Source organism: Nyctereutes procyonoides, unplaced genomic scaffold (assembly GCF_905146905.1).
Source record: "Nyctereutes procyonoides isolate TBG_1078 unplaced genomic scaffold, NYPRO_anot_genome, whole genome shotgun sequence".
In the NCBI taxonomy this organism is placed as follows: Eukaryota; Metazoa; Chordata; class Mammalia; order Carnivora; family Canidae; genus Nyctereutes; species Nyctereutes procyonoides.
In genome coordinates this window covers 2,365,992-2,379,696 of record NW_026575121.1, presented here as the reverse complement: position 1 = coordinate 2,379,696, position 13,705 = coordinate 2,365,992, and the positions used below count along the sequence as shown (strand labels likewise).

At 59.5% G+C, this 13,705-nt stretch overlaps 1 protein-coding gene across 6 annotated transcripts in view; it reads right to left on the bottom strand.

The window, feature by feature from the left end:
* Positions 1–11,638: 11,638 nt before the first annotated feature.
* CAB39L (calcium binding protein 39 like) overlaps positions 11,639–13,705 on the bottom strand; it is a 104,769-nt gene continuing 102,702 nt past the window's right edge. For all 6 annotated transcript variants that reach the window (XM_055335783.1, XM_055335785.1, XM_055335784.1 and 3 more), the window contains one exon: positions 11,639–11,826. In XM_055335783.1, the coding sequence (XP_055191758.1) occupies positions 11,647–11,826 (180 nt within the window). In that variant the 3' untranslated portion in view covers positions 11,639–11,646. The remainder of the gene's footprint in view (positions 11,827–13,705) is intronic.

Here is a 13,705-nt window from a genome sequence, read left to right as displayed (position 1 = left end):
TCACATTTCTATGCGCTCCTGTATGTATGGAATTAAATTTGTGGGGGTTTTTTCTGTCAATTTGTCTTATGTCAATTTAATTCTTCGACCAGCCAAAGAACCTAGGAGGGAACATTTTTCCTTCCTTACACCTCTCTTCTCCATGCGGGTTCCTGAGGGAACATTCACGCTTCCTGCCAGGCAGGCCGTGTCTTGAAGGCCAACCAGAGAGCCTCTCGGACCCTTCCCAGGAGAGCCGTGACCTGCTTCCAAGGGAGACCGACAGCCGGGCGCGTTCATTTATTTGATGACCCTTTGTCAAATGTCGTCATTGTCCGTAGCCGTAGCCGGTGATACTCGCTGCTCTAACCCGGGTGACCCGGTTCTGGTTAGCAGAGCAGGCTCCCGGGGCCAGCGTCTGTGTGGGGTCCTAACTTCTTTGTGGTTGGGTAGAGCGGTCGACCGGGCGCCCTGCGGCCCTCGTGCTGCCCCGGGGCCGCCTGCATAGCTTGCGGACCTGCAGCCCGGGCCTGCACGGGGCTGTGTGCGGCCGCTCGCGGGCTCTCCTGAGCTCCTGCGCGCCAGACGCCGAGCGCTGCTTCTCCACCCCCCACGGAAACCGTGTCGTTTGCTTTGGACGCTGAAGAAATTCATTTTTCACTGTCAAAAATCATAAAATCGGACTTTGAGAAGTTTCCGGAATTTGTTCAGCAGCAGACTGAAGGCATAATCTTTCTTTTCCAGAGTCAACAGCATACTTTACCTCTAAGCACGAATTTAAAGCTGTGACTTATGCAAAATCCCACCCGGATAACGGGCCAGAAAACCCTTTACGGACATCTTAGAGCAGTTGTGCTAGCTTTGCTAGATTTTCGTCTTTTCGTTTTTCCAACGCCAGAAGATCCGCATGGGTGGGGGCCTCCCAGACCCCGGTGCCGGGGCACCTTGAGCCAGGTGATTGCGGGCAGGGTTGTCCCCTGCTCTGTAGACACTTAGCTGCAGCCCGGCCCCCACCCACTCGGCGACAGCAGCGGCTCCCCATCCGGAAGACAGCCCGAAGTGCTCAGGGGATGAAGTCACCCCCTGCTCAAAGCCGCGACACAAACCATCAAGTCGGGGCAAGTGTGTATTTTATACACCTGCCTCACTGCTTCGGCTGTGAGGGCCACGTCGCTAGCACAACCACGACGCCGACGGTGACTTTTACGGCCAGGTATCAACATTTAAGGATGACACATCCCACTGTACCGCCTTCAAATCTTAAAGAACGTAGGCGTAGGGTGGGTAAGGCAAACGCAGGTGCGACCTCACTTCTCCAGCTTTAACGTACAGGGGGAAGTGTCACAACCTAAGCGTCTGCCTGGTTCTGTTTGTTCTTTTTTCGAAACCGGATCCGTAGGAATCAGCCAAGGCCATTTTGTAAACAGCCTCCACCTGCAATAGGTTTTTCCGCTTGTCTCCAAAAGGTAATGGAAAATCTAGAGACTCACCCTAGCTGAGCTACCCATCAATCAAAAGTTCGCCTGGGGGTGCGGTTTGCTCGTAGCTGGATGTCCCACAGAAGCAACCTGACTTCGCTCAGGAGCAGAGGTGAGCACAGAATCGAGTCTATTATAATTGCTCCCCCCCCGCCCCCCACATAGAAAAGTGATATGCCTGCTGCGCGGCCCCAGCTGGCACGACACTGCAGATCGTTTTGCAAGGACAGAGCACACTTCCGCGTGATCAAGTTTTCCTCTCACCAGTTGATGCAGGTGGGCCCTTCCGTTCTTGTATCAGCATCTGTCACGTATCTTAAAGTCACTGATAAAAAACTTTTTTACTCCTTTTTTCCCTTTTAGGGAGGCTCCGCACCCCCCAAGGTGGGGCTTGAACTCACAACCCAACTCTTGAGACCGAGAGTTGCACGCTCCAACCACCGAGCCGGCCACGTGCCCCTAGAGTCATTGATATTTTCCGCAAGTACTGCTGACCATTAAAAATCAAATGCAACTACTTAATACCATATAGAACTTTTCTGTCATTTAGGCTGATCTTTTTACTATCTTGTCCCCAAGTAAAACAAGCCCCGTTAGTAGGTATTTGCTGTGTATTATGATGAGTACCCCGGGGCTCATCACAGCCCGCCGATGGTGTACCAGCATTCCTTTTCCTTCCCTTATTGAATTTCCCTGAATTTAAGAATTGCCTTGTGGGGCACTTAGGTGGCTCACTTGGTGGAGCAACCGCCTCCTGGTTTTGGTTCAGATCATGATCTTACGATCATGAGATCCAGCCCCACATTGGGCTCCATGCAAGCCATGGAGTCTGCCTAAGGTTCTCTGTCTCCCCCTGCCCTTCCCCACCCTACTTGCACGGTCTCAAAAAAAAAATTGCCTTTTTTCTGGCTTGGTTTTCCATTTTTACTATTATTCTGTAGCCAAACGTCTCACAGTTGTCCAGCCTTCTCTCAATACAGACACTTTGAGGTATCCTAAAGAAATTCTTTGCATTGAAGAAATCCGTCCTAAAGCCTTCTGTCCACCTGCAGTGTGGACCAGTTGCTCACTCGACACGCCATGTAGGCGTCTTCGGGGGCCCATGCTTCACAGCTACCCCCAGGGATCCCCTTTCTGGGGACCCATCTCTTTCTCTATTTGGCGAGGCATAGTTTCCAGAAGATTCCTGAGTGGTGGTAGGATGACTGTCAGATAAACCAGTTTACACAGAGCAGTTTTGATGCCGTGAGGGACTATCTGCCTAGTTCTCTATTCTCTACCCTCACATTGAATGGAGAGTTTGGTTAGGTACAGAATCATAGATTGGCAATCATTTTCTCTGAAAAATTGGAAGGCACTGTTTCATGATCCTTTTCAGATCCAAGGTCTGGGCTGGAAACCTTCATAGACTAGGGTTACCCTGCACCAGATATTCTGGGACCATGTAGAGGGGCAAGTAGGGCCTCGTGCAGGGGGGCAGGCTGCGGGCCCCACCTGCACAGGCACAGCTTCCAAAATGTTGCCCTTGATGCCCCTGTTCCCTCTGTCCCACACGTTCAGGCTTAAAATAAAGTAAAAATCCTTTACTTTCATTCCAGTGATTGCGGTGAAGAAACCCAGGAGTGCAGCGAACGCGGAGCCCGGTGGGCTCACCGGCACCTCCCACCCCCGGGCGCTGAACGTCCCGTGAAGCCCGAGCACCTGCTCTATGAGCACTTTAGACAGCAACCCCTCGATGTGCTAAGGAGAATGAGGTCTTCTGGAGGTCTCTGTGTGGTCTCTGAGCGAAGGGTCAGCATGTGGCACGGCCACAGGTTTCCGTGGCTTGTGGTGACCATGGCGCCAGGGAAGGGCTGTGGTGTCCCTTCGGGCAGCAGCGTCCGGCCCGAGTCCCTGCCGATGAGCAGACGCAGGTACCTAAGTTACAGCTCAGCCCTGCGGCCACTGTGGCCGGGGTCACCACCCGCACCCTCCCCGCCTGCCTCTGTCTGCCCCTCTTGGCCCATGGCCAGCCTGGCTCCTGGGCTCCACGCTTTTCCTGGGAAGCCCGGGCTCTGGCTTTGGTGACCCTAAAGGTACGTGGGCCGCACTGGTCATTCCCCAAATGTTGCTGCTAAGGCCGTGCAGCTCTGGGGGACAAAGCAGTCAGGCGGGGTGGGGGGGACATCCGTGTTGGTGCAGAAGTCCTTCGGTGAGTAGGCGCGGGCCATGGTGGGGAAAGCTGTGCGGGGTCCAGGGGGACGGGAGCCCCCCGCCCCCTTCCAGCTGCTCCGGGCGTTAAGGCAGTTGTGAGCCCCGAGGAGCTCCGGTCCGTCCCAGCTGACACCCAGGCCTGGGGGGCAGGGACGGGGCCTGCGGGGCTCAGCCACTTGGGCAGCTGACTTCGGGGTTTGCTGGGGTCATGGCCTGGGTTCCAGGGACTGAGGCCCCCGTCGGGCATCCTGATGGTGTGGAAGTCGGCTTTAGGATCCCCTCGCTCTCTCACTCTCCCTCAAATAAATAAATCTTAAAAAAAAAAAAAAAAAGATGCTCAGCTTGGGATGACCCCGGGCCACAAGGTGGAGTCCCTCCACCGAGGGGACACGCTGGTGTCCTCGGGGACAAAGTCTCCCGCCGGGGTAGCACCGGGGAAGAGGCATTTTCTTTCATTAAAAACAGACGTTTGCTGTGGGCCAGGAGTCTGGGCGACCCACAGCCGGGCGGCTCCGCCCCGGGGAGCTGGCTGAAGTCCTCGCGGTGCCACCCGGTGGGCCAGCCCTGAGCCGGCGCAGCCAGACCCCAGGGCGGGGGAGGCTGGGGCACCTTCATTCAGTGTCCCACTGCCTTGGCTTAGGTGCAGCGGTGGCTCCCGCAGGGTGGTCGGGCCTCGCTCCCCGCGGCCCGGGGCTCTGAGGCTGAGGCCCCGGAGGCCGCACCCCTGCACCTGCTCAGCCAGGGCCCTGGCGTTAGTGGCACCAAGTGTCACTGAGCAGCGCCCGGCCCGCAGCCCAGAGGCCCGCTGAGAGGGGTCAGCCCGGGGCAGGGAAGCCGGTGACAGTCTCCGCCGACGCCAGCTGGGGCCCATGTCCCGGGCTCTGGGCGGTGCTGCCCCCAAGGCCACCGCCTGAACCGGGGCCTTGACCTCCGGCGGCTTCCAGCGCAATGATGACAGAGTCAAGCACCTGGGGAGCAAAGGGAGTTTGACGGGGGCGGGGGGAGGGCAAGGGAGAGATCTTCATTTTCTTTAAGATTTTTTTTTTATTAGAGAGAGAGCGGCGCATGGGGAGAGGGGCCGGGGAGAGGCGGAAAGACTCAAGCCGACTCCTCAGTAGCTCAGATCTAAACCTAAATTGTAGCTGGTGAATCTGGGAAGGTTCTGGATCATCCTGCTGCAGGTTTCCCGTGCAGGACAGGCCTGGTTACAGGACGCCTGGGTGGGGGCAGCTCCATCAACAGCACAAGCAAATGTTTCCTGAATCTGCGGCTTTGCTTGAAGCCCCAAAACCAAGAAAGCATGAATGCTGGGGGGCGCAGCGCAGAAGGTTCTAGTTCAAACTGCCTAGAGGCTTTTGTTTAAATAAATATTTTATTAATTTATTCATGAGACACGGAGAGAGAGAGGCAGAGACACAGGCAGAGGGAGAAGCAGGCTCCATGCAGGGAGCCCGATGTGGGACTCGATCCTGGGACCCTGGGGTCACGCCCTGAGCCCAAGGCAGACGCTCCACCACCGAGCCCCCCAGGGGCCCCAACTTTGAGAGCAAACATCCCCAGAGACTTCTGTGTTCTAAGTGGCCAAAGCCACGTGCCAGTAGCTTCACTGTGGCCGTCGGCTCTCAGCTGGGTGCTGGCCCCATCGTCAGGGGTCTTGCCAAGCGGGGAGCTGGCCCTTGCAGGGGACAGTAATCCATGATCCGCGTACCTGACATCATCTTCACAGCCCTTTACATGACTGGGCAGACTGACCTGTCCTAAAAAAACCCCTTTTCAGCACAATTTTACTGTGGTAAGGGACTGTGCTGTCGAGCCGCACATCGAATCCATGGGAAGGCCAGTGCCCGTCCGGGCAGCGAGAGCCGTGGCACAGCAGGGGGGCCTGCTGGGGTCACCTGCCACGAAGGGGACATGCGTTTGTCGGGCCTGGCGACATTGGCACCCAGAAGGCACCTGCCCCGGTGGGGACCAGAGGGGGTCTGCTGGCGTGTCAAGGGCAACGGGGTTTCATCCTCTGGATGGGTCGTGAGCATCGCCTGGGACAATGCCCCCCACTCGCCCATACCCACCAGCGCCACTGGAATCCTCCAGAAATCTGCACAACAAACGTCCCCTGGGCGGGGGGAGGTGACCCACAAAAGGCCTCACATCCCCTTCACTGTCTTCTAAAGACAACCGGTCCGGGCGCCTGGGGGGCTCAGCAGTGGAGCATCTGCCTTGGGCCTAGGATGTGACCCAGGAGTCCCGGGATCGAGTCCCTGCAGGAGCCTGCTTCTCCCTCTGCCTGTGTCTCTGCCTCTCTCTGTGCCTTTCAGGAATAAATTTTTAAAAAAAAATCTTAAAAATATATATATAAAATGCAGGGCAGCCCCGGTGGCCCAGCAGTTTAGCGCCACCTGCGGCCCAGAGTGTGATCCTGGAGACCTGGGATCTAGTCCCGTGTCGGGCTCCCTGCAGGAGCCTGCTTCTCCCTCTGCCTGTGTCTCTGCCTCTCTCTCTCTCTGTCATGAAAAAAACAAAAACAACAACAAAAAAATATATATAAAATGCTGATAGCGGGTAGCCAGGCTCTGCTCCCAGGCCCCACACCCCCGGTGACGATGAGATCACCCCCCAAAGCCACCCTGGAGCTCTGCGCACAAGTGAAGGGTGATTTTTTATGACCTAACTGCCCCCCGATCTCCACCCTTAGCCCTCGGTCCCTAGCACACACCTGTGTCTCGCCCCCTTGCACACCAAGGCGGGTCAGGGCGTGAAGGTAGCCACGGTCCCCGCCGCCCGCCCGGCCTCCCAGCCTCCTGGAAACACCGCCTCGTCCCACGTGGGCCTGCACTTCACGCCTGGACACCTTTCATCTTATGTCCGTTCATTTTCACACCAAGATGTAGCAAATGATCATGTCATCTGGCGGGGGGGTGGGGGGGACGGGGCCTCGGCCCCGGGGCTGACCCAGGGCCGCCGTGCTGCTCACGTGAATCTGGAGCCCAAACGGGAACCTAGGTCCTCTGCAAGGTCACTCCCTTCCCAGCGCTCCCTGGGTTTTGTCCGGCCTCCGCCTGTCGGGGGCCTCTCCTCTCCGCCTCTGCTCCTGTCCCTCCCGTGGAGGAAGGCACCAGGGCCCCTACTTTTTGACCCATTTGTAGTCACATCCTTCACCATATGGCTTTGCGTTTCCTCCCAGCAGCAGGTGGGGTCCGTTTCTCAGCTCCCGACCCGGGGTTCAGGAGAACGAAGTGACAATGCCAGCCTGTCCCTTCTCACGTTGGGCCTCAGGAAGCCGCGGTGCGCCCACCTGCTCTTCCCCGCCTTCACCCGGCCCAAGGAGCGGGGCCACGGCCACCAGCCCTCCTGGCATGGGGCGGCCCCCCACCCCCAGCCAACCCGCAGACGAATGAGAGAAAAATACCAACTTATTGGACTTACTGCATGTGGAAGGATTTGTCACGCAGCAGTTGCTGACTGATACATTCCTCCAACCAAAGGTTTCTCTTTCTTTTTTCTTAAAGCTTTTTATTTATTTATTCATGAGAGACAGAGAGAGAGAGAGAGGCAGAGACACAGGCAGAGAGAGAAGCAGGCTCCATGCAGGGAGCCTGATGTGGGACTCGATCCCAGGACCCTGGGGTCATGCCCTGGGCGGAAGGCAGATGCTAAACCGCTGAGCCACCCAGGGATCCCCCAAAGGCTTCCTTTGACCCACTTTTTCTTTCCCCCATTCCTCCGGAGCCTGAGCCAGCTGTCTCAACGTCTTCATGTTCCGTTTCTTCCACAAGCACCGGCTACCTTGTGCGGCACCCGCCCTGGGGGAAGGGGCCCCAGCGCCTCCCCGCCAAGCACCCTTGGTCCCCACAGCCCTTCCCAGCGCCTGCATCGGCTCTTGTGGCGCGTCCCGTTCCTGGTGCCCTCCCGCCCCCAGGGCCTCCCTCTCTGCCCTCTTTGCCGCCCGCGTGGCTTCCTTCCCACGACCCCCAGGGTGGGGGGGATGGAGGGGCTGCGGGGACCCGGGGAGCGGCCGCGGGGAGGAGCCTGGGGCCCTGCAGGTCACCCACAGGCCGCGCACACCGAGGCCCCGGCAGGACCCCAGCCCTTCCTGGCGGTGGGGCCTGCACGGTCCTGGGCGCCCCTTCCCCGCCTCCTCTGGCCCCGGGCCTGCGGGTGTAGACGGCCCAGCACCTGCACCTGAGCTCGGGGCCTGGGGGAACGTCCGCGCAGGGGAGGGCAGCCTGGCGCTGCCACATGGACGGCCTCCTGCTCGGCCTCGCCACCCGGCGGCACCCAGGCTCCCCCCTGCAGGGGGGACTCCCCCTCCCCCACCCCCTCCCAGGCTCCCTCCCCCCTCCCCCCCCCCCCCCCCGCGCCCAGGCCCCCTCCCCGCCCAGCCCTGAGGACTTGCCTGGGCCCCAGAGCCCACGTGCACCTGTCACCCCCGCACTGCCCTCCCGCCCCTCACCCCTGCGCCCCCCGCTGGGCAGGTCCCCCCAGCCCCGGGCCTGGCAGGCGCCCTCCTCCCCCTTCCCTTCCAGGCGACGCCGCACACCCGGCCGAGGTCAATATTAAGTCCTGGACGTCTCGCAAGTTCCGCAGCTCCCGCCTCTGGGCTCTGGGTTTGAATCCTGCTCAGCCACGTGCTCCCGGCAGGCTCGTGGGCAAGCGACCCTTTGTGCCTCTGTTTCTGCATCTGCAGAGTCAGGGTGACGAGCACGTGCGTCCTCCGCTGGTTCTGAGGACGGAGTTGGGGGCTCGCGAAGCATCTGGAGCGGCGCCGGCCCCAGGCAGGCACCAAGTCAGCGGCTGCGGCCTTGGGCGGTAATTACGCCGCTGGGACGGCGTTCAAGGCCCCTCCCCGCGCCCCCGCGCCTGCCGCTGCGGCGCCCCGCGTGTCCCCAGGTCACGCCCTGCGGCCCTGCTGCCGGGTGCGCGCGGGGAGTCCCTCCACGCGGGCCCGGCCCCGGGGGCTTCTTTCTGCCCCACTTTTTGGGGCCCGAAACTGCACGGCGGAGCGGGAGCCGAGGCCAGGTGTGGCGGCCCCGTCGTCGGGCTCCACGGCTTCGCGGGGGCCCCGGCATTGGAGGGGGCAGCACGGGGGCGCCGCGGCGGGTGTGGGTGCGGGTCGCGCGGGCCGCCCCCGGGGACCGGTGCCGAGGCCAGCGTCCTGGGGCAGCCCCGGGGCCGGGCGGGGGTCAGCGCCCCCGGGGACGGGTGCCGAGGCCAGCGTCCTGGGGCAGCCCCGGGGCCGGGCGGGGGTCAGCGCCCCCGGGGACGGGTGCCGAGGCCAGCGTCCTGGGGCAGCCCCGGGGCCGAGCGGGGGTCAGCGCCCCCGGGGACGGGTGCCGAGGCCAGCGTCCTGGGGCAGCCCCGGGGCCGGGCGGGGGTCAGCGCCCCGGGGGACCGGTGCCGAGGCCAGCGTCCTGGGGCAGCCCCGGGGCCGAGCGGGGGTCAGCGCCCCCGGCCTCCGGGGGGCCACGGCGGCTGTCCCCGGGGCTGCTGTCCCCGCGCCGACCCCTGGGGCGCCGCCAGTCGGTTCAGCGCGCGTCGGCGGGAGGAGTCAACCGGTGGCCGAGTCCACGTTCGGTGCTTCTGCCTTCCGCTGCCAGCGCCGAACATCAGGGACTGCAAGTCTAAGGACCAACGTGCCACGTGCCGGCCCCGAGGCCCCCGAGCGGCCTGCAACAGCGCGTCGGAGCTGGCGGGGGGCTGGCAAGTTTCCTGCGGCTTCGGCTTCGTGACTTGACTTTGCGGGGTGGGTCGTGGCACAGCCCCTGGGGGGGTCGGTGACCCGGGGGGGAGGGGGGGCGGGAAACAGCCGCAGGGCGGGGCGCCCTTGGAGGCCGGTGGTCGCCCCGGGGGAAGGCTGAAAACCAGGTCCGCCGGGAGGGAGCCCCCCATCCCCCCACCCCCGGGAATGCAAGAGGGAAAGATGCAAAAAATCCTAATTTCCTCTCATTCGAGTAGACTGCAAAGTTTTTCACATTAAAAAAACCAAACAAACTGGAGCGACTTTCCAGTTGCAGGTTCTGTTGGTTCCGGCGGCCTCTCGGGGAGCCCCTGGGAGCTCCCACACGCGCTCCGAGCTTTCGGGGCCGGGGATGGGGCGCCCGGAGGCAGGAGCCCGGGGTGGCCCGCGGCCTCTTCTGCCGCCCTCGCGTCCCCGAGCATCACGCCCTCACCCCGACCCCGGGGGCCCAGGCCGCAGGGGGGGGCAGGGAGGACCCCCCGGGGCCCTGGACCCCCCCCCGGGTTCCCACCCCGAGGTCGGGGGGCGCAGGAGGAGCACAGTTGGCGTCAGGCCCCCTGGGTCTGCATCCCCAGGTCTAGTCCACGCTGCCTGGGGGGTGGAACCGCTCGGAGCCTCAGTTACCTCGAATGCGAAGTGGGGGTGCCCCTGGGGGGCTGGGCGGCCGCGTGTGGGTGCGCAGGGCCCCGCCTGCAGAGGAAGGACACTGAGCACCCAGCGTGCGGCACCTCCTGGGTGAGTCTGTATTGAAACGTGTGTTTTGCAATCGCGTATTAACCGGGATCTTCTCAAATTTCCATTCTCACAATGTTTACGGTGAATCTTGTGCAAACGTATTTTGACGGCGGGCGTCTTGCTCCCCCAACCCCCCTCTCGCGTTAACAACTCACAAATTTGTATCCCGCAAACCCCCAGCTACCTCGTGGACTGCCCCTTAGGCTTCTAGAGTTTTGTTTTGCTGGGCACAGAGCTGGAATAAGGGCCTGTCCCCAAAGAACTAGTTGAGGCTGGGGCGGAAACAAAATGTTTTATTTATCAAAAAAAAAAAAAAAAAAGGAACTGTGACAAGGCCTTGCTTTCCAGATGGAAACACGTGTCCTACGATGTTGGGGAACAGTGTTAGCAACCAAATGAGTGTCCAACGGCCACTGAGGCTTCTCGCTTTTTTTTTTTTTTTTAATATTTACAGCAATCAAAGCAGCAGAACCAGGAAAGTCCAATTCTGAACGACTCTGGGGGCGGAGGGCAGGAGGTCCTCACCGGGCAGGGCGCGCACAGAACACCTGCCGGGCGGGCCGCAGGCAGCTCTCTGGAGGGCCCGGCGGCGTGGAGGGAGCAGCCTCGGGTAAGTGTGAGAAGGCCCGGCTGGGACCCCACCCTTCACGTTACACACCTGCCGTCTGCTCACACCCACCGTGCCCTCCTGCTGTCGGCCCTGCTGCCCCACGCCAGCGTCCCATCGCCGGTGGGGAAGGGAGGTTGGTCCCTCTGCCGCCTTCGAAGCCTCGGCTCGATGGGGAGAACAAGTGGCTGCTAATTAGGAGATTAGGCCGCAGAGCGGGCTTTTGGTCACATGAGAATTCTTGCCCACGTTCGATCACCGGCCGCCGTTGGTGTACAGGCTGCACTCGGGGCCACGGGGCAGGGGGGGCTCCTGGGGGGGCTCCTCTGGAAGGCAGTGATAGCCAGAGCGCTCGGCAGGGGGAGGGGGCAGGGGCAGGGGAGCAGGGGCCAGGACCAGGGCTAGGATGCAGGGGCTGGGGGGCAGGGCCAGGGCTAGGAGGCAGGGGGCAGGGGCATGGGGTAGGGCCAGGGCTAGGAGGCAGAGGGCAGGGGGTAGGGCCAGGGCCAGGGCTAGGAGGCAGGGGGTCAGGGCCAGGGCTAGTAACCAGGGGGCAGGGGCAGGCGGCCAGGGGCAGGGCCAGGTCTAGGAGGCAGGGGGCAGGGGGCCAGGGGCAGGGGGTAGGGCCAGGGCTAGGAGGCAGAGGGCAGGGGGGTAGGGGTGCAGGGGCAGGGGGCAAGGGGGGCAGGGCCAGGGCTAGGAGGCAGGGGGGCAGGGGGCCGGGGGCAGGGCTAGGGGTCAGGGGGGAAGGGGGCAGAGACCGGGGGCCACCCCATGGGAGCCCGGGTCGCGCCCCCCGGTGGAGTGGCCGGCCAGCCATCCGCACACCGGGCCGGGCGGGCTCTGCTGGGAGGCGGCCGCACTGCCGCTGTCGCCCCGGGTCGCCCTGGCCGTGTCCACGCAGCCGCTGGGAGCGCCGGTCAAGGGCTGCTCCTCTTCAGGTCGCGGATCTGCCGCATCAGGTAGTTCTTCTCGTCGCTGAATTGCTCATCGTCCGTCCTCTCCTTCTGGAAGCTGCTCAGAAACTCGAGGAGTTTGGGCTGATTCTTGAGCAGAATCTCCACGACGGGCTGCGCTTTGTGAGGACTGGCCACGAACACCTGCGGGCCAAGGAACCCGCGTGAGGCAGTGCGCGGGCCGGGGACCTGCTGGGTTCCCTGCCTCCATGGGGAAAAATACACAGGGGTGTAGGGGCCCTATGAGGAGGGAAGGAAGGGTTGTGGAGGCTCAAAGGAGTGAAGGTAACATTAGATTATGTGGGGTTATCATGTGACGTGAGCTAGTCCATGGATCAGAGTTTTCTATCTCCTCTTGAGTCAGTTTTGGTCTGTAAATTCCTAGGGATTTGTCCATTTCATTTACATTATCTAATTTGTTAGAGTAGGCTACGATGACTCGTAGTATTCTCTTAATGATTCTTTAAAAAATTTCTGTAAGGGGATTGAATTGGGAATCAAAAACCTCCCAAGAAAAAGAGAAGCCCAGGACCAAATGAGTTCAGTGGTAAGGTCTAAAAACTTTTAAAGAAGAATTAACACAGGTCCATTTCAAATTCTCCCCAAAAAAATAAGAGAAAGGAACACTTCCTAATTGGCTCTATGAGGCTAGACTTACCCTGCTCCCAAGGGTAGACAAACACGAGAAAACTGCAGACCAATATCCCTTATGAGTAAATATGTAAAAATCCTCCAGAAGATATAAGCAACCTGAGCTAGGATCATACCAAAAGGATTACCTGCCATCAACCAGTGGAATTTATTCTAGAAATACAATGGAAGTTCGACATAATAAAACCGATCGATGTCATACACCACATATATGGGGTTGAATTGTGTCCCTTCAAAATATGAGTAAGTCCTAACCCTCAGTACTTATAAATGTGACCTTATTACAGATACGATCCAATCCAGGTGGGGTCATCCTGGATTAGGGAGGGTCCTAATCCAAGGACCTGTATCCTTATAAGAAGAAGAAAATAAGGACAAAGAGGCACATGGGGTTAAACAGAGGAAAAGGTCATGTAAAGATGAAGATAGATACTGCAATTATTCATTTATAAGCCAAGGAATGCCAAGGATTACTGGCAATCACCAGAAGCTAGAGGACAAGCATAGAACAGATTATCCCGGAGGACCTCTCCCAAAGGACCCTGCAGCACTAGGCAAACCAATATACCACATTTTTTTTAAGATTTATTTTTTTATTTATGATAGACACACAGAGAGAGAGAGAGAGAGAGGCAGAGACACAGGCAGAGGGAGAAGCAGGCTCCATGCCGGGAGCCCAACGTGGGACTCGATCCCGGGACTCTAGGATCGTGCCCTGGGCCAAAGGCAGGCGCCAAACTGCCGAGCCACCCAGGGATCCCCAATATACCACATTTTTTTAAAAAGATTTTATTTATTTATTCATGAGAGACACACAGAAACCCAGGCAGAGGGAGAAGCAGGCTCCACACAGGGAGCCCTATGCGGGACTCGATCCCGAGACCCCGGAGTCACGCCCTGGGCCGAAGGCAGACGCGAAACCGCTGAGCCAGCCAGGGATTCCAATATACCACTTTAATAAAATGAGAAGAAGTCACACCATCACTGCAGTTGAAGCAGAAAGTATTTGGCAAGAGAATGAAGTTGGGCCCCTACCTCACACTGAAAACAAAAATTAAATCAAAATCAATGAAAGACCTTGATACAAGAGCTTATAGGACTTTTAAGGGAAAATCATGACCTTGGATTGGGCAGCGGTTTCTTAGCTCTGCCACCAAAAGCATGAGCAACAAAAGAGAAAAGGGATAAACTGAACCTCATCAAAATGTACGACTTTTGTGTATCAAAGGATATTATCAAAGAGACTGAAAAGACGACACCCAGCACCGGAGAGGATTATTGCAAATCTTATGTATGATCCATGTCTGGTATCCAGAATACATGAAGACTCTGCAATTCGACAACAAAAAAACAAGCCTTTTCTAAAAGGGGC